At 41.2% G+C, this 19230-nt stretch overlaps 1 protein-coding gene across 7 annotated transcripts in view; it reads left to right on the top strand.

Moving 5' to 3' along the window:
• The window catches only part of MARCHF1 (membrane associated ring-CH-type finger 1), a 120429-nt gene that overhangs the window by 10220 nt on the left and 90979 nt on the right, over nucleotides 1–19230 (top strand). Inside the window, exon 2 of one of the 7 annotated variants that reach the window (XM_083520295.1) lies at nucleotides 15205–15478. The exons of 3 other annotated variants lie outside the window; for them this stretch is intronic. Coding sequence is in view for 2 of the 4 variants with exons in the window: in XM_083520293.1 (XP_083376419.1) it covers nucleotides 16302–16326 (25 nt within the window). In the remaining 2 variants the exon portion in view is untranslated. 3 more of the 7 variants (XM_083520297.1, XM_083520293.1, XM_083520299.1) reach the window with 3 other exon arrangements.

Here is a 19230-nt window from a genome sequence, read left to right as displayed (position 1 = left end):
ATAAAATTAACTTGAGGGGAAAACAGAATGTATGTGTTTATACATGAATAATACTCAATCAACAATATTTTATAATTTCACCTTGCCCTGCAATCCTTCCCTTTTGCAAGTTGCATTCAGTTAGATTAATTATACGTTGCCAGAGTTTCCCTGTTTCAGACTTCAGAAGTACACAGTGCTTGTAATATAAATTGTTTTTCTATGTACCCATACAAGATGGCTCAACTTTAAGTTCTGTTATTATTTCAGTGAGTTCTAAACAGTAGGCAGAAAATGCATTTTCCCCTAAGCTGGCTAGGGAAACCATAGTGGAAGAGTGGGAAATTGCATTGTTAGATATAAGTTATAGCTTGAACTCATAGTTCACTGGCAGCCTTGTACCCTTGTACCCAGCCTTGCTTAGGAATTCTAAGAAACCAAAAAATCTGCACGTTAAAAAATTCTTTCCACCATCTTGATTAAAAGTGTGTCCAATTGTATCCAAATATAGACAAAAACCTGTTACGTTATATCAGGAACCATCATCCAAAATTTGGTTACAACGTCTTAGGATGTATCTAAATGCACAGAGAACAACTTTCCAAAACGTTTATTATGCTAGCTGAAGGTACCCAGTCATGCCCAGGAATTCTAGGTAATAATATTTTTTTTTAAATGATATTTATAAATGAATAGTGTATTTTACTTTAGGGCTGTGCATAAAGGGCCCTGACCTAACTGGGATCTAGCCCCAAATAAATTTGAGAGTAATGTAATGTTCAGTTGGAGGCAGGTGACGGAGACACTGCAGCTGCAGCAGGTAGGATGGTTTAGTCCTGCAGAGTGATGCTTTGCCAATCTGCTCCCTGCAGGAGACATGCTAGTAAAGCAGACCCTACAGCAATAATGGTGGTTCATTCTTGCAGTGCTACTGCATGTATTTGTCTGCTTGGCCTCCCCATTCTGCAGCCCTCTCAGCACATCATTGCCCTTAGTGGGTCTTGGTTCAGTGTGGTTCAGGTCCCAGCTGTTCCCAATAATGCCATCTCTGACTGCAACTTGGCTAGCTGCTGCTGTGTGGGGCTGTTTGAAAGCCTTCTTGCAAACTGGCCTGGGCTTGCCCTTTGCAGAGGCTGTGGGAATTTCCTTCTTCCCACATTTGTGGTGAATTGGGTGATGTTATGTTCAGAGGTGTACAATTCAGTGCAGTTTGGAATAGTTCAGTCTTTCATCTTGATGCAATATGGTATCTGATGGTGACTAAACTTAAACCAAAACCCACTCACTGATCTTGGGAACCATCACATTAGATTGGGTGATGATATCTCCAGAGATGCCAAAATTGGTAGAGTTTGAAACTGTAGTGCCAAATTGGGCAGTGCCGCATCAAATTATCATAGAATTCATAGATTGGACTTTTTGGTCCGCCATCTCAGATTCAAAGTGACTTGCAATGGTATTCACACTGGCTCCTCAACCTCAGGAACTGTTGCCACATTGGGTGATGATGTCTTAAGAGTTGTCCAAATGCGTAAAAGCAAGGAGACAGACTGATGAACCACTAGTCTCTTGTTCCCTTTTTTCCACTTGCACATGGGATGGGTGGATAAAAATATTTCTGTGTATATTTTTCTAATAGACGGGAAACAGTGAATTGAAAATAGATGCACCAAAAGGTGCAGTTGAGGATGCAGTATTGCTATATTTGACTTCTAGTTATCAAGTGAGGAAAAATATTTCACCTTAGTTTTAGTAAAAAAAAAAAAATGGTACTAATATGCTGCACAACACACCCCAATACTCTGTATGGCAAGTGCATGGCTGGGTGTTTCTTAGGGGAATTGTATTTTCCTTGTCAGATGGGGGAAAGCTACAAAAAGCCCAATGAATAAAGGAGGGGAAATACTATGAGGAGGGATACTGTACTATAAGAATATGCCTGGCAGAAGCTTGATGTATAAATTTTCTGACAGAGATGATAAATAGCATCACAATGGATGTTTTTTTCTCCCTGATGTGAAAGTAGAAGCAAGTTATCATAGTTTCATATCTTGGTAGTTAAATTGGGGGGGAGGGGATGATAGTGACTTGAATGTAATAGTGATTTTCAATTGGGAATAAGAGCATGTGTGTGTGGTTAAATTCAAGCCGGTGACTGAAAGAACATCTGACTATAGCATTAGCAGGGTATATTTGGGCCTTTCTAATTGGAACTTGGGATCTAAAGCATAAGGGCTTGCAAACAGAAACAAGAGAGCTAGAAACAGCTGCAGCTGACTTCACAATTGTATCATGTGACACTCTGGCATCATGTGGTGTGGTGTTTTGCAGGCATTGTCCTGAAGCCTTTCCAAGCTGTTATGTGATGCACGTTAGGCATATAATAATGGCCTTGCCTGCAGAATATAAGAAGAGCTATGCCTGTATCACCTAGTCCAGTATTTTATTTCCAGGAGTGGCAAGTCAAATGTTTTCCCTTCAGTGTAAAGCAAGTGTAAAAATGACACCTGTTCATGCAAAAAATAGTAGTAATCTCATTTTCACATGTCCTCTCAGGAGGTGTGAGCTGGCAGTGGCTGACCAGGAATTAGACCTTGCGGTTGTAGTGGATAGTGCATGACAGCTGTGAAAAAGGCAGATTCCGTGTTATGGCTCATTAGGGAAAGAGCTGAAAATAAAACTGCCAGCATATAATTCCATGGTGCAACCGCATGTGGAATATTGTGTACAGTTCTGGTTGTAGAGTTGGAAAAGGATCAGAAAAGGACAACCAAAAATAATCAGGGGGCTAGAGTATCTCCTCTATGAGGAAAGGCATTTTATTTATTTATTTATTTGGTTCAGAGAAAAAGGCAAGTACCCAGTGACATAGAAATGGCAGGGAAAGAATGGAGTTAGTGATTTCAGCTTGACTTCTAAAGTTTCATGCAGGTAAGATTAGAGCACATTGCTTTAACACTAGGCTATCTGGACTTTCTGAACTCAGTGGGGATTGCAAATCTCTCTCTCTCTCCAGGACCCATTTAAAGAAAAAGTCAGAGGTATTTGTAAAGCACTTTGGAGTTCTCAAGTGCAAAGTCTTGTTAAAAGGTGACATATCTTTGTTAGTTTAAGGTGAGAATGATTCTGCACAGAAACGGGATGCTTGTGAAAGGAAGAAGTCTACCCCTTCTTTCTTTTTTTAAAAGGGAGGAAATGTTTTATAATAGACAGATGTGAAGATAACTCAGTTGCTGTTTGAATATGCATTTTGTCTCTGATAAGAAAAGTAAGGAATTTCATACATGTGTATCCTTAGATCTTGAGGATGGTTACCAAAGGTCTGAATCAGAACTTAATAGCATATAGAGCAAAATAAGGACTAGTTCCAACCAGATTGATGCCACCTTTCATTAAATTAATGTCTCCATTACACATTGTCCATTGTGGAAATGGAGCATGCTTATTAAGAATGCCTTCCTGGTTTCCATGTGAAGTTGCCTTTTCTGGTTCTGATACTGAATCAATCATAGCACTGGTCTATCTAGCATAGAACTCTGTTCTCCCATTGGCAGCAGCATCCAAGAACTTCAGTGCTTAGGACATCATTGTTTCAGAAGAGTATCAGATGTGAGGTGTACGGTAACTGCTGCCTGATTCAGCTCTCACCTGGTGCAGAGGAGATTTGAGTGGCTTGACTGCAGAGTGCATTGCCTGGAAGTGATGTCACTGGGGATTGCTGGTGTACTGCATCTGAGGCTGGAATCAGAAGTGGCCAAAAGACTGGCACTGTGTGAAAGGGTGAGGCAATGCAAAGCGATGCACAAAAGGAGTGAGTCAGGTCAGGCTTCAGAGCAGAATTGAGGCAAAAATGAAGGCAACTTAGAAAGTAGTCAGGAAGAGGCCAATATCAGAGGGACAGATGGTGGCAGGGGAAGAACCCTTAACATATGGGCATGAGAAGAAAGCAAGGTGAAGGGTGAGAGGGGAAGGAGAGAGAAAAGGAGAGCCTAGCAAAGACAGGTGGCTTGGGCCTTGTGTGTCCAGTCCCTAGGAAGAATTGTGGCAGTGTACAGATACAGAGTAGATCAATTAATGTTTCATATGTGCAGTGTATTCTGCTGTTAGTTTTTCTGCATGTTGCATTGTTCCATTGTTGCTGCTTTCAGTTGCTTTCGTTTGTTTTTGAATGTTTTAGATTTTACATTTGTCTTCTGTTTTCTTGCAACAAATATTGTTAGATGATGATAATAACAAACATCTGAGAAGGTATGCTTGAGGAGCAGCTGCTGAGACTATCCCTCTACAAATTACGTAATAATGAATAATAGTGAATAATTGATAGGGGCAGAGGAAATTATTTGGATATACACAAGTTCACTTAATGCAGATTGGCTATTTCTTTGTGAAGCCTTGCCACTTCTCTTAACCACTCCATTTGTAAATACAACAGAGGGGAAAGAAGCAGATGGGTTCACCCTTCAGTTTATACTCCCAAATAGAATGATGAAACCAATATAATAATGATAGAATACAAAATTGGGAGTAGTAGTCCTTGGATAACTTATCCAAAATAAATGGTGCAATCTTGTGCTATAAATTGTGATTATGCAATTAATCTTCACTTGATTTAAATTGCCTAAAATAATATTTAAAAGTTAATTTTATTCCAGATGAAAAATATGATGGAAATTATTATTGAATTCCAGATAACAACCCTGCGTGCATACCATGCCATTCCTCTGGAATCTCTTTTTAAAATTATTTTTTACATGCCACCCTTCCTCCTAAAGGAAACCAAACACTTAAAAACAATTCCAATGCAGACACAGACTGGGGGAAAGTGCTACTTAAATCCTTGTAGAAAGAGCAAGGTCTTCAGTAGGCTGCAAAAAGACAAACAAAGGGCATACCTGTCTCATATTTAACAGAAGTTGCTGTTGCATTTGCCTCTTTAAGCTCCTCCTGGTTCTAGGAGGCGGTGGGGCAGGGGGTGATGAGGATTTGACCAGACCTACCCTTGCCTGAACAGCCTCTTCCTCCACTTCTCACACAACCTGCCTCTGACTGCTCAGACTCAATTCCTTCCACCAGCCTTGGCTTCTACCTTGTAGGTGGCACAAAACCCCATATATTGCTGGCTCCCTATTTCCTAGATCAGCCTCCGTCTCCCCTGGCTCCACCACACATTCATCAGAGCCCTGCCAGTCCTTCCCAGATGTGCATCAGCCCCAGCAACTTTGGCCAATGTTCAGGGGTGACAGAAGTTGTTGAAAAATTAGGAAATACCACACTGGCAACTCCATGGGCTACATTCTCTTGTAATGCTAATTTGTAGTTTGTGTGCTCCAGTTGTGGCTTCTTTGCACATCCAAACCCACCCTGGACAACCAGCCAGAATTTGAAAACATGGCTTATGAATCTTGTCTTATTTTAACCATGGTTTGTTGTTCTATCCAGACCTAGGATCGTCACTTAACCTTGGTTTGTTTTGGTGCCATGCCCCAGCTGCTCTCCAAGCTACAGAGGCAAAGTAGCTAGAAAATGAAACCAGTCCTTAGACTAAGTGACTGTTGGTTCCACTTTGCCAGAAATAGTGCTCTTGCGCTCTCTCTTTCTCATCATTTCAACCGGCAACAGGCTCCTTTTCCTCATCACCCCCTGCCCTTAAGCCAGTTCACCTTGCATTCCAGCTGCTTTATAAGGGGAAGAAAATGTAAACAGACCACTCTACTACTTTTCTAACATCTATGCAAGATTGCATTCTGAAGGCACAACTTAACTTTTAGGTAGTTTCACTTATTGTTACATCTACTTAAGATGGTACAGGAAGCTCTTAGAAGGAAGGAAAATCCAATACTGACTATTTCCACTTCCCCCTTCAGGGTTGGTTTGTTTGTTGGCTTGGCTAGCTGTTGCCTAGAAATTCTAGTTCATGGCTGCAAGGTTTTTGGGTGAAACAACTGCAGTTTCTTTGCTTGCCTGAGGGACTTATTGTGACTTGCTCGACAAACCATGGCTGATTCATGGAAGCTGCTATTCAGAAGAATATTTTGTTCTTTTCTATGTTCTTCCTGCCTTGTGTTCCTTTCCTTTCTCCTGTATTTGGTTTGCCTTTTTTCATTTCAATATAGTTTTTTTATTATGGTCATAAATCTGTATTTCTGTACTGTCTCCTGCACGTGATCCAGACGTAGATGCTTTGCATAATAATTGGTCCCCATTATCTTCCTATGTCTGGGGATGTTTGTAATTTTTGCCTGTTCTCTGGAGTCTCCTTTAGACTACATCTATAGAGATTTCTGTACCTTTCTATTGCAGGGAGTGCTATAGATCTGTTTTGAGCTGTCTGGAAAATTATTTCATTTGCCATCATATTGGTTTATAAGAATATCTTGGATAGTACATCCACAATTTAGGTATACACTCACAAAACTTCCATTTTGTGCTTTCTTTGACTTAAAGTTAAAAACAAGACAGATGATTACACTAAAAATGTTAATTAGCTACAGCAGTATAAAATTATGCGCAGCATACAAGCTGAAAGCTTCCAAATTATAGCTTCCTCATAAAGTGTAAGAGCCACACTGTGTATTTATAAATTAAGAATTCCATAACTGTTGTACAAGTTGCCATTAAGCATTTTTAAAATGTCATGAGTTGTAATGCTTTAGATTTTAAGTTACTATTTTGGGTTTCAGCGCATCAGTATTGCCTTCTGTAATGCTCTAAACAGCTCCTTCGTAGTGCCTTCTAGATTATGCAGTCTATCCCAATCCCCAGCAAAAATACTAAAATGGCTTGGCTCCATGATTAGTTCCAATGATGTAACATAATGTGCACATGTATGTTTTTCCTGCTAGGACAAATGGTAACTGTGGGGATAACGGGAAGCAATTGAGAAAGGGGTAAAGGACAGCATTATGCCAAGTTCCTAGCTTCTCTTGTCTGTCTGTAAAATGGGGGGAACCACAACCCTACATCAAAGAGGTGTTCAATAATGTAAGAATAATATAAATTATTCCATACATCAAAGGTGCCATAAATATTTATTTATTTAACAAAATCTTGATTGTAAAATGAACCCATAATGGTTTACAAAAAAAGGGGGGTGGGGGCATATCATGAACTTGTTCTCCAACTCTGGCCATGCTTGCTAAGGCTGATGGGAGTTGTAGTTCAGCAACACGTGGCAGGCCAAAGATTCCCCACACCTGCTATAAAGACTCTATTGTCTGTATGTCTGGTTCTGAGGCTGTCTGTTTTTCAAGTGATCCTGCTGTCACTTGCTTTTCCACCTGGAGTTCAAAACATATGCTTTGCTTTGTAGAGTGGCCAGTTTCAAATGTTTCCATGGGGGATTGAAATTCCCATTCTGTCTCCCAAATCTCGTCCTTTGTCCCTTTCCTCTGAACAACAGCTCTGCATGCTCTCTTTATGCAGGCCTCTTAACCTGCTGTGATATCATAGAGCAGGTAAGCCACAGCTGTGCTTTTCGTGCATGGCTATTGTGGGAGCATTGATGCTCCACAGAATTGTGTGTGGATAGTGCTGAAGTTTCATGGGATGCTCTGGGCGTGGCTATCACTATTTCTATATTTTCATTTTTATTGTTATGCTGTTGATGCTGCTGGTTACTAAACATGGCTATGTTGTAGCAGTGGTAACTGGTGGTGTAGCTGTACAACAGAACAGGGTCATAGGGTCTTCCAGCGGTCATTTAATATACCCCCATATTAAATATGTGTGCCATAGGTATTGAGAAAACATTTCCATTAGATTTTCATAGCCCAAAAACTTGTGTAAAACTAGTGTGGCCTTAGTTTCAGTGAGCATAGCTGCATTTGCCATTGATTCCTAGGGATCTATAGTCTCTGTGGCCCATTTAAGTGAAATGCTTTCAAGCAGCAAAACTTGAATCATGAATCTAGTTATACTGACATCTTAAAAGGCATATAAAGATGTAGTCTCCCTGATAGTGGAAACCAACACGGACTGACTGGGTTGAGAACTGAATGCCTTCAAGTTCAAACAGTGCCTTCTTAAAATAAAATTAAAAAAAATGAGGCGTCTTGTGTGTTTTGCCCAGTAACTGCCAATGCTGGATCAAAGTGGCTTAGAAACATGACAAGGCTTAAAAAGGATTTTCCATTTTAATGGTGGGAACTACTACATTGAATTTCAGAATGTTGTGTGCATGCTGCTGACTTCTAGGGATCGCAGTCTTAACTTCTTGAGGAGTTGAACCCCATTACAGTTTCAGAACTCACAGTTAAAATGTAAATTGAAGGAACAACTATGCATATTAACTAACCAACTTTAATTTGAGTTATTCACACAGAGTAATGAATACCTTGTCCTTAATTTGTACCCTTAATAAATTTGTGAAATATAATCTCTTGCTTTTATTAGTTTCTGTTTATTGGTTTGGGTCTTCATTTAATTATCCAACTTGTCTAAGAAGATCGCTACTTCACCAGCTTTCAACATTGATGCTGCAAGTTTTGTTTGAAGAAACAACAAAGGAACAACAAACTGAATAAATACCAAAGTACATAATGGAGAAATGACAGAATACTAAAGCGCAAGAGATCAAACAAATGAGCATTCAAGCACCCATACTACAATCTTTGAAAGTGTTTTTTTACTTAATCCAAACAGTTTCAAAGATTGTGTGATTCACTGAATTTAAAATTCACTTTGAATGTTTTGGCCTTAGAGGATAGAAAAGAGTGAATGAGCAAGCTGATATATGGAATATCTAAAAAAGAACTCTTTGCTCTTGCAGAAAACAGAAAAAGCATGCTTAGCTTTGCAGCCTAGATTTGCACACATTTGAATAAAGAAACTTCTAATGTAACAGCTCTACTAAGCAGTAGTTTTCCTCCATTGCTGTCTTTTGTGTAAGAAGCAAGAAGTACGTCTTCACTATTGCAGGTGAAATCCAGTGTTGTCATCCTGCTTGTAGGTTTTGATCAACAGCTTTTGATCCAGTGGAGTTATCTGCTAACAGAAGAGGAGGGGAGGTAATTTTCTGCCATTCCCCTTCATCCCTCCACCACCTTGCACATTGTTTCAAAGGGTTTCCCATCCCCCTAGACACAGAGTTTGGACCACGGAGCTGGAGTACAAAGAGGAATTGGACAAACCATTTCCCTTTTACCTATATTTGTCGATGCTTGCATTGGGAACAAAAGCTATTATCTGAAGTGCTGCTAGAGCATGAATTTTCGTTGAATAGGAGAGGGAGTTGAATTGCTTCTTTGTATCAAATTACAATTTAATCTGCCCTGCTTATAGGATTTCACCTGCAATGGCGAAGCCGTACTTCTTGCTTCTTACACAAAAGAGTTCCTATCTGAACATGTTGGTCATATCCCTTAAACATCAGGCCCGTTAGATTCATGATAATTTATTTAATAGGACCTTGCCAGTTTTTATGTCATGAAGTCCCTGCTACTCATAAGTATGATAAGATTGCTCAGCTCTTTTTCTGGTAGGACTCTTGACAAGTATGTAGTCTTAACAAGTACGTATATGAGAATCAAAAATCCAGTAGATGAAGCATCTATCACCATGTTAGGAAAAAAAATGACACCTGTTGAGTTATAACTTGTTGCATAGTTTTTAAAGGCGCATAAATTTGTCAGAAGAAGTGTTCGTAAGCCTGATCTCTCATGCTTCTTAACTAATAGAGAATAGACAGGACTGGCAAATGTGGGATCTTTCAGAAGCATGTTCCTTAATGAAATTAGCCCTAAAACTGGAATACAATTACAGTGTAATGTTTGGGGAAGAGTAAGAGCAGAATCTTTAGCAATAAATAATTGAAAGCAAAGGCCACAAACTAATTAGCTCATTACAATGTAAGAAAGAATTATGCATCTTTCTGGATCTCCTACTGCTCACATATGTTGCTTTGGTAACAGCAAGTTAATAAGAGGAGCTCTCATTTTCTGCTTATTAGATCAGTTCTAAAATAACGTAATCATTGCAACAGAACTCTCATGATCCAGACAAGTATAAGACTGTATTGCTTATTATTATTATTATTATTATTATTATTATTATTATTATTATTTATTAGCTTAAAAGCTACAGTCCTATTTCACTTCGCTGGAAGTAAATCCCATTGAACTCAATGTAATTTAGTTCTGATCAGATATGAATAGGATTGTGTTGTGTTGCCCACCTTCCTGGCATGGTACATACAGAGGTCCACAAACTTACATGGGGATTACGTTTCAGGGATTGCGCCTAAAGCCAAAACCACATGTAGTTAAAACAGATTGGGTTCAATGGTGGGTGGGATTGCCAATATCATTTCCCCCAAAACCCCACCCCTTTCTATCCCCTTTTTATTTATTGCCACATGCATAAAGCTGAATGCGCAGAAGCTAAATGTGTGTAAGTAACAGACCTATTGTACGTCAGTGTAGGCTGATGCTGCACCCCATCTGCTATGCACGTGGTATTTTATATCAACAATACTGGCCTTACCTGTCAGGCTTTGGGGGATCAGATCCCTCCCACGGTGGCAGCCCAGAGTCAGAGAAACGATAAAAGTTCTTACCAAGCAATTTATTCAATAATTCACAGATAACGACAAAGGAATGCAGCCTTCCCTAATAATGGCATTGCTCCAACCCCTCTACGTCTCCCCTATTTGACGTCACTCCTGCGTAGGTTAATCTGAGCTTTCTGCCTCAGCTCTCTATACTAATACCCTCAATGCCCGTCTGGTAATGGGGGGGGGGGGGAGGTCAGGAATGTTTTTCCAGGACACTGAGTCTGCCAGCTGTCGCTCCCCTGGTGCAGTGGCAGAGGAAGCCTCTCCAGCACCCGGTGCAGGGTGAACTGCCCGGCTGCGCACACGCAGTGCCCATACTGATGGCACATGCGAGCCCTCAGCCGCCCTACAGCTGGGGGGGCAGCAGGCAGACAGCGCAGAGCCCTGCAGTGAGTGCCGCCCACCATTTTGTCACCCCCCCTCAGGGTGACACCCAGGTCGGACTGCACCCCCGCACCCCCCTTCCTACGCCCCTGCCCTGCTGCTTCTTCCTGCTGTTCCTCTTCCAATATTTCCCAGCTTCTGAACTATGCAGCCTCTGAACTATGCCCTTCTTCAGACCACTGTTCTAAATCTATACTGCCCTCCTGTCCTCGGGAAGGTTCAGGAGAAGAGGGGAGGTCCCCACCATTCCTCCTAAGTCCAGTCCCTGACATTACCAAAGCTAAAACACCACAATGGACAAAATTTTGATATACCTTTGCAGAAATATATGGTGAGTCTCCTCTCACAATGGAGTGATGCAGATAGGCAGGGCTTATGCTGTCCTTAGGCCAATTAGACAGCCACCAAGGGCTCAGACATCACAGGGGTGCAGTACTGACCTTTGAGAGGCACAGTTTTTATGCAGATTAATTTTTGTTATATGTTACACTTTTCTGATAAGTACTTTTTTCTCTCTGCCTGAATCTTCCAACATTCAGCTTGATTAAGTCCATGAGTTCTATAGTGTTGTGAGAGAGAAGGAAACAGCTTTTTTCTATTCACTTTCTCCCATGCTATACATAATTTTATAAACTTCTTGCCTTTTGTAAACTTTTTATATATGAACTGGGTGGATGATAAAATACAAATTTGATAGGTGAAGGGGGTAATTAAACCTGACAGGTAGTTAGAAGGTCCATAAAGAACAACGGATGGTCCACTGAAAGAAGGCTTACTAGATGAGGGTCCAAACAAGGGTAAGAACATGATTGGTCAGAGTTTCTAGATGGGGGAGAGAAAAGCTCTCTTAGTTGTAGATCAGTTGTTGGTTGGGGAAGCATAGAGAAAAGAATAAGCCTGGTTATCTGAGAGAACCCTGCTGGAAGAGAACCTGGAGCTGGTAGCAAAGCAGAGCAACAACACATGCAGCATCCGTTAGGCAACAGAGTCCAGTGCAAGAGGGCTTCAAGTAGCAGGGTGACCATAGAGTGAATTCAAGGCAGTAGTCCTTGAAATATCTGAACTGTACTAGAAGTTAAAACAGCAGGAGGAGCTGGAAGCAGAGGAAAACTGCTGTACAGCATCTGTTTCTGGTTGTGAGTGAGTGGTGGGGGGTGAATGAAGGGCAGGGAAATTAGCTGGAAGGAAAAGCTATTGAGAGCTTATTTGGCTAGGGAAGACTCTTAAAAATTACTAACTGTAATTGAGCACATTAGCTCTGGTTAGTTTAGAACCGTAAACTTTACCACTTGATTTTGTAATGCAAATAATTTGCTAAATAAACATACCAGTTTTTCCATTTCTGGAATGACAAAGTAAATTGCAACATTCTTCCTTTCCTTTTAACTCTTTCATAGTATTATATAGTATTTGTTATGCTGTCTCTCTCCCCTCTTTATATGTCATTTCCTTGTATTTCTTTTCCTTTCCCTCTCTTTTGTAGTCCACTTCTTTCTTTTTCCTGAGAACCAAGAATGTTTGATGTATAATGGATTTTGCTACATATTGTCAAAGCATAATATTATTTTTTTAAATAATAATAATAAAGGAACATAGGTGGGATTAACTGTATTGTAACATCACAAAGCCTCACTGAACTCAAATAAGTTTACTGCTAAGTAGACGTCTACTTCTAAATCAATTGATGTATTTTTTGTAAAAACAACACATTTCCAGTATAAATCATGAAATTTAAAAGTTGGCAAGTTTGGGCTTTATAGTAATGTTTTTATAAACTGATGGTGGTGTTCCACTTGGAGTCTGTTTTTATCCTTTTATGAGCTACCCAAGTCAGTAGTGTAGCACTTGCTAATATAACAATAGTTTCCAAGATAAAATGCTGATTAGATTCAGTTCTGCTTTGATTACGAGAAAACAAAATTTTGAAATGAAGAACAGTTCTGTGGAATTAATTAGAAATGGAGAACAGTATAACACATAAATCTGGTGCTAATTTCAGGAGGTTATTTTTAATACTGGCGTGCTCATCACTACCAGCAGCATGTGGGGGAGGGGCATTGCTCCTCTTCTCCCCCTCAACAAGCAAACTAATGTATAAATGTATTTTGCAGGGAACAAGTTATTCTTTAAAAGGAGATGCTATTATAATTGGTTTGTGCAGTAACCTGTTTCCAGGAAATTAGATTACACATAATTATCCCGGGAGGTGAAGCAACTCTTTATCCCCATTAGTATACTAATATAATACACATTCTAATATCATCTCACAGTAGGGCTAATTTTGTTCCCTTTGAGACATAGAGACACCTGGTATTGCTTTTGCCTGCTGAAATGCCCCGAGGAGATGCTGCTTACTTTGGTGGCAGGAGCGGAATTCGTGTCACTTTCTCTCTGCTGTTGTTACGAGCAATTATAATTACCTATTGGTTTATGCTGTTGTTGTGCATTTTGGGAAATAGCATATTATGATTTTCTTAAGTGTTTTATGAGATTAGCAAAATGAGTAGTGAAACTTGAACCTCTGTTATGTTCTTTAAACTGGAAGTGGGGTTGTTTTCTAGACTCAGGTGAAGTAATGGGCTGTGCTTCAGTGTCACAAACCTGATCACCTGACCACCTCTTTTACATGATACTGCAAATTCTGTTTAAAATATTTCTCCGGAATTGCCTACAGCAACCAGATCTAAATATTCCAAAGCATTATGAGGATAAAACCACTTGCATCCGCTGAGACCTTGACTCCACTGTTACAGCAGATGAATCTAGAGAGGTATCCCGAACACTCTTTAGTCCTGTTATTTTGGATGAGTTTCTCCCAAGTTTTCTTGCCTAGCTGCTTCTTCCTTGCTATGTCATTTCATTGAGGTCTGAACCAACAAGAGGAGAAAATGAGATAGAAAAACTGGGAAGAGTGTTTTGCTGGGTGGGATCAGCAGCTGGCAAGGCTTAAAAAAAAACCAATGTAAGGGAAAGAAAGCAGGACTTGTCTTGCAGTATAAAGGTAAAGGTAAAGGGACCCTTAACCGCTAGGTCTAGTCGCTGATGACTCTGGAGTTGTGGCGCTCATCTTGCTTTACTGGCCGAGGGAGCCGGCGTACAGCTTCCGGGTCTTCTGGCCAGTATGACTAAGCTGCTCCTGGCGAACCAGAGCAGCACACGGAAACGCCGTTTACCTTCCCTCTACAGTGGTACCTATTTATCTACTTGCACTGCGTGCTTTTGAACTGCTAGGTTGGCAGGAGCAGGGACCTTCTGATTGGCAAGCCCTAGGCTCTGTGGTTTAACCCACAGCGCCACCCACATCCCGTCTTACAATATAGTGAACCACTGAACCAGCCCCACCGCACTGAATAAATCTCTTTCTGTTCCAAAGCCATGAAAGACCCTCCACCAACCCACCTCTAATTTTAGCACACACTCCATCTTGAAATTTCATCACAGTTGATTGGTAAACAACTGATATAAATCTTTTTACTAAAAAGGGTCACATTGGTCTCTCCCCTGTTATATAATTCATTAGATCAACTCAGATGAATGTTGCTTGAAGAATTAAAGACTTCTAACAAAATGTAAAGTTGTGTTTGTGTGATTCAGATTAAATCACTTCAAAGGAGACAGTGCCACAGTGGGACAAGATTAAACTGCTTACATTAATACATTTTGGAACAGTCTTCTGAAATCTCTGCATTACAGTTACAGAATAAAGGACTGTTTTACATATATAGTGATAAGGACCAGCTGCTTTATAAAGGGTTTTTTCATCTTCTACATTGCTTGAAGAGCAAAAAGAAATACATTTCAGAGAACATGTTATTTGCATAAGCATAAAATCAGTAACTAATAGTGTCTTTGTAGCATATACTATTGAGTTCAAGCAATCTCTGGTTCTATCGAATTTAAATTTAGATTTATAGATACTGTAATATAAAGATACATAAACTAATGGCTGAAATATCAGAATGCTATAATTTGGCTAAATATTAAAAACTTCTGCTTCTTTATGACAATAGTCATGCCCATTTTTGTATACCTATGTTTCTTTATTCCTGTATTTTTAAATTATTCCTGTTTGTTGTTTTGTTTTTGCTTACCAAGCTTTCTGTTGTCTCCTGTTTTAGTTTATGTGTAGACCTCTTCCTACCTGGGCTTAATTTTGGCCCTCTAGACTGCCTTTGTCCACAAGACTTAAAAATATGTTCATGTATACTAAGCTAATCATGCCCACCCTGGCTCCACCCTCTCTGCTGCCACTTGCACACTAGAATTTTTCCTATCTCTCCTCTTTCCTGCAGCTCCTGCAAAAACTGCTCCAGAGGGTTGGAGAACATATTGACAGCTCACAGGGCTAGGAAGGAGATGTCCTGTTGTGCAAGTGGAACTGGATGCATGCAGCATTGGATACAACCCACTTAAATACAGTTAATAACACAATTAAAAGTAACAGGAACAGCATCAACAGAAACCACAATGACAGGGAAATAATTAAAATAAGCCAAATGCCTGGCAAAATAGGAAAAAGTGCCAGCTGGAATTTCACAACCGTGGCCATACATAACAGCTAAACAGGTTTCTGAATGCAAAGAAAGACATAATACATGGATATATTCATTGGAGAGAAGATGTTCCTTCAAATAATCTAGTCCTTAGCTTTTTACTATATCATATTACCCCTCCTTTCCTGATTAGTAAAATATTCAGGGAATTTTGCTTTTGGAGGGTTTGAAATATTGTGACAAATATATACACAGTCACAAATGTGCTTATGCGTTCATTATAATATTAATTCCCAAGTCTACAATCATGTTTTTCCCAGGGTGGCTTACAAATATCAATAAAATGCAATCCAGAAAAAATGCAACATTAAAACTGCATACTAACTTTTTATTGAAAAAAGTAGCATAAAACCATTCTGGAGGGAGTACAACTATTATAAGGCCTAGAAGGTTTTCCATCTGTTTAATGGAGTTACACATGCCCCAACCACACACAGTGCTTTATTTATGAATGTAAGTAGTTACATTCTTACATATGAATATACATTCATTCATACATACATACATACATATGAAGATGCACCTGTAAGAGTCATTTCTGCTAGCCTTCTTACTTTTACGTAGATAATACAGTTTGCATAAATGCTCTTTTTAAAAGGTCAAAATGTGTGCAAACAAATAAATTATGCTTTCCCACTAACCCACATGCTACATGCTTGGGACAATGTAATTTCTTATGTGCTTAAGTGCAAAACCAGATGAGACTGTGAGTCATCTGTGATTAGTGCTACAAGAGTGCTTGTTTGGAAATAGGGTTGGCTTTTGTTCCAAAGAGGAAATGGCAGAAGAATAGTTATTGCCTTGGTAGATTTATTTATGCTCTGTTCTCTCAATTCATGTTGTTGTATCTCATGACTCAAGGTAGGTAACATACATAAACACAGATACAATATATATTATATTTTAGTTTTATAATGACACCTACTGAGTTGTAATATTTTTTCCCCTTTTATAAATGTAGTTATAGCTCTTAAATAATATAAAGTTCTAAACTGTTCTCCTGAGTTTCAGGTAGGGGTTTTCTGCCCAAGAGTCAATCAATAATGGGTGATAACCACAGTTTGCTTTGCGTAGATTCATTGAAATCAGTGGGCAGGTTCGGTACATATATATATCAGATATCACCCAGTGAATCTTCAATCTTAAACAGAGCATTATCAGAAGGAAGAAGAGGGTATATCCTTTTCCTGGTGAAACTCAGATCATTCTTTCTAAATTCTGTTAAAGCACTTTATTCTTAAAGAAGATGTGGGTGATTTGGGGATAATTTGTAGGGTATGATTGAAATGGTGATCGCTACAGCATTTTATAAAACTTTTTTCTAAAGTCATCAGCTATATTCTCCTAGGTGTGAAACCTAAATAGCTTTGACATACATGCCTTTTAAATTCCTTGGACAGCAGATTTTATCACTGAGTGAGTAAATGCTGAGGCTCAGTAAGATAGAATTTCCTAATTAGGCAGGATATGATATTTGAGCAATATGAGATCATTTTTTAATGTCTTCCAGGTTTTCAGGTTTTAGAAATTATCACTTGCATGCCAAGGCCCCGTGACCCACAGTTCCCTAGTAATTTATGAACACAGAGACACAAGTATTTAGGTGTATGTGATCAAATAAGCCACAACTTTATTGGTTACAGATGTGAGTGGTTTGGCTTAGGCATTAGGGGAAGCCAACCTATATATTGACTCCCGCCCGTCTGCAGAGAGTCCACCTAAGGGTAAACCACCAATAGGAGGAGCCTTATGACTTACATCAAATAGGGCATCCCAAGGGGTCCCCATTGCTGTTGTGGCATGGCCAGACAGAATCTACATGCCCAGATCCCTTTAACAGGATGAGGAGGGGCAGGCGGAGGCTACAACCTCCCCTCCATCCAAACAAAGGCTTACCCAATGCCTAACCTCTCAAAGTTGTGACGATTGCTACAAGGTAGGCGAATACCAAATGGCTGGTGCCAATTTCCCAAGTGGAAAAATTCCTACCTGGCCCCAACAATATGGCGGCCGACATTTGTCCATAGCATGGTCGTGTCATAGCAAAGCATAAAAAGAGGGTGGGTGGGTTGGGAGATCCAGTTAAAGGGCAAGAGTGGAGAGCCCTCACGGCTTCACTGTTTATCACGGCCACACCCTTTGACACTGATTGGCCAGCAGGGCCATACAGGATGTGGACCCGCCCAGCACCAGTGACATGGCTGGGGTCAGCACAAGAGGGGCATCAACTCACCGCCCCCATGCCAGATCACTGCAGGGACCTGGATGCCTGGCCACCACACTGTGGGAGTTGGAACTTAACTGGTTAAGTTGTTCCCATGATGCCTCAGCATTCTGACGTCACTTTTGGAAGCTCGGGAGGAGCTTGAGGCAAAGTTTGCCAGTCCCACTCTGTGTTCCGTGGGGAACAGACGTAGCCTGTAATGGCGGAGAGGAGCCCAGGAAATCCCTGGGGGAATGACGGAATAAAGAGCTGTAAATAGACAAACCGGTGCTGTGTGTGTTTGTCTGGAAGCTGAATCAAGCTGGTGACAGTTCTACACCGCTGTGTGAAACTCTGCTGAGCCGTGACTGAGTGGCGCAGCTGAGGGAAGCGCGCCGGACCGGGCAGCCATATATCGCTAATCGAGGTTCGTAAATCAATTAGCGGGGGTCACGGCTAATAACCAAAAGTCACAGGTTATGGATCCATAAATCATCGCTTGTAAAACTGTCACGGAAGATACTGCCGGGAGCTTTGATCTGCGGTGTCGAGCAGGGGGCCGGCAGGAGACGGTGGTTGGTTTTTGCCTGGTGTTAAGAGGCAAGGAGAGCTGCGGAGCTAAAAAAGCGGCTGGCTGAAAAACGCAGAGGTTTGCTGTGGAGCCAGGAGCTGAGAACAGCAGAGGTATCGTTTCTCCAGGGAGAAAAGCCAGTGGAGCTGACGTTATTGTAAGTACAGCTTGGGGCCCCCTTGGGAGAACGGAAGAGGATGGCAGGCTGCCAGGTCTTGGAGGACTGTGGGAGGCTCACTTTAAGAAGTTGGGCAACCTGGCTGCTGATCTGAAGTCTACTGTTCTGGGTGCCAGGAAGCCAGAGGCCGTTCAGTGCTCCAGGGTGTTTGTGAGGCTGGAGGCGGAAAGCAAGGGCCGGGAGATGGCTGCTTCAGAACAGAAAGACAAGATGGCGCTGATCACCTACGTGAGAGCCGGTGCACAGCTGGGAAAGGCTGTGGGCCCCAGAGGGGGGGCAAAGGGACTATTGGCACTTGGAAATGTACTGCTGTGTTTGCTGTGAAGCTTCAGCAGGAGGCCAGAGCCCTGGAGAAGGAATACAAAAGCCTAAAGATGGCTGGAGCCCCTGTCCCTGATGCTTTAGCCACAAGGAGTGCTGCTGAGCAGGTCGGGGGGGCGGAAGGTTTCCAAAGGCACGTTTAAAGTTTTCCACTGTACGTGCTGGAATGAAGTGGAGGTTCAGAGGGGGCGGAGCTGGCAAGGAGTGCTTTTCCGGAAGAAGGAGAAGGAGGCCAGCTGGGAGGAGCCCCGGAGCAGTATTTTTCCACTGGAGTTCAACGTCTGCGTGGCAGTTGCCCCCACCGGAGCACACAGACGCGGCAGGATGTTGTCAAGGACAATTCTCATGGGAACCAGTCGGGTTTCCATGGCAACCAGCCTGGGAGAGCAGCCAGGCATGGGACTGAGGCTGGTGGACGTGCCAGGTGCCAGGAAGGGACTTATCAGATCACGGCTAGTCTGGCGTTGGCTGAAGATGGCCGTGGGACAAGGA

This window comes from Podarcis liolepis (assembly GCF_965112155.1).
Source record: "Podarcis liolepis genome assembly, chromosome: 9".
NCBI lineage: Eukaryota > Metazoa > Chordata > Lepidosauria > Squamata > Lacertidae > Podarcis > Podarcis liolepis.
The sequence above is the reverse complement of the archived record's forward strand: the minus strand, read 5'-3'. Positions and strand labels throughout refer to the sequence as shown.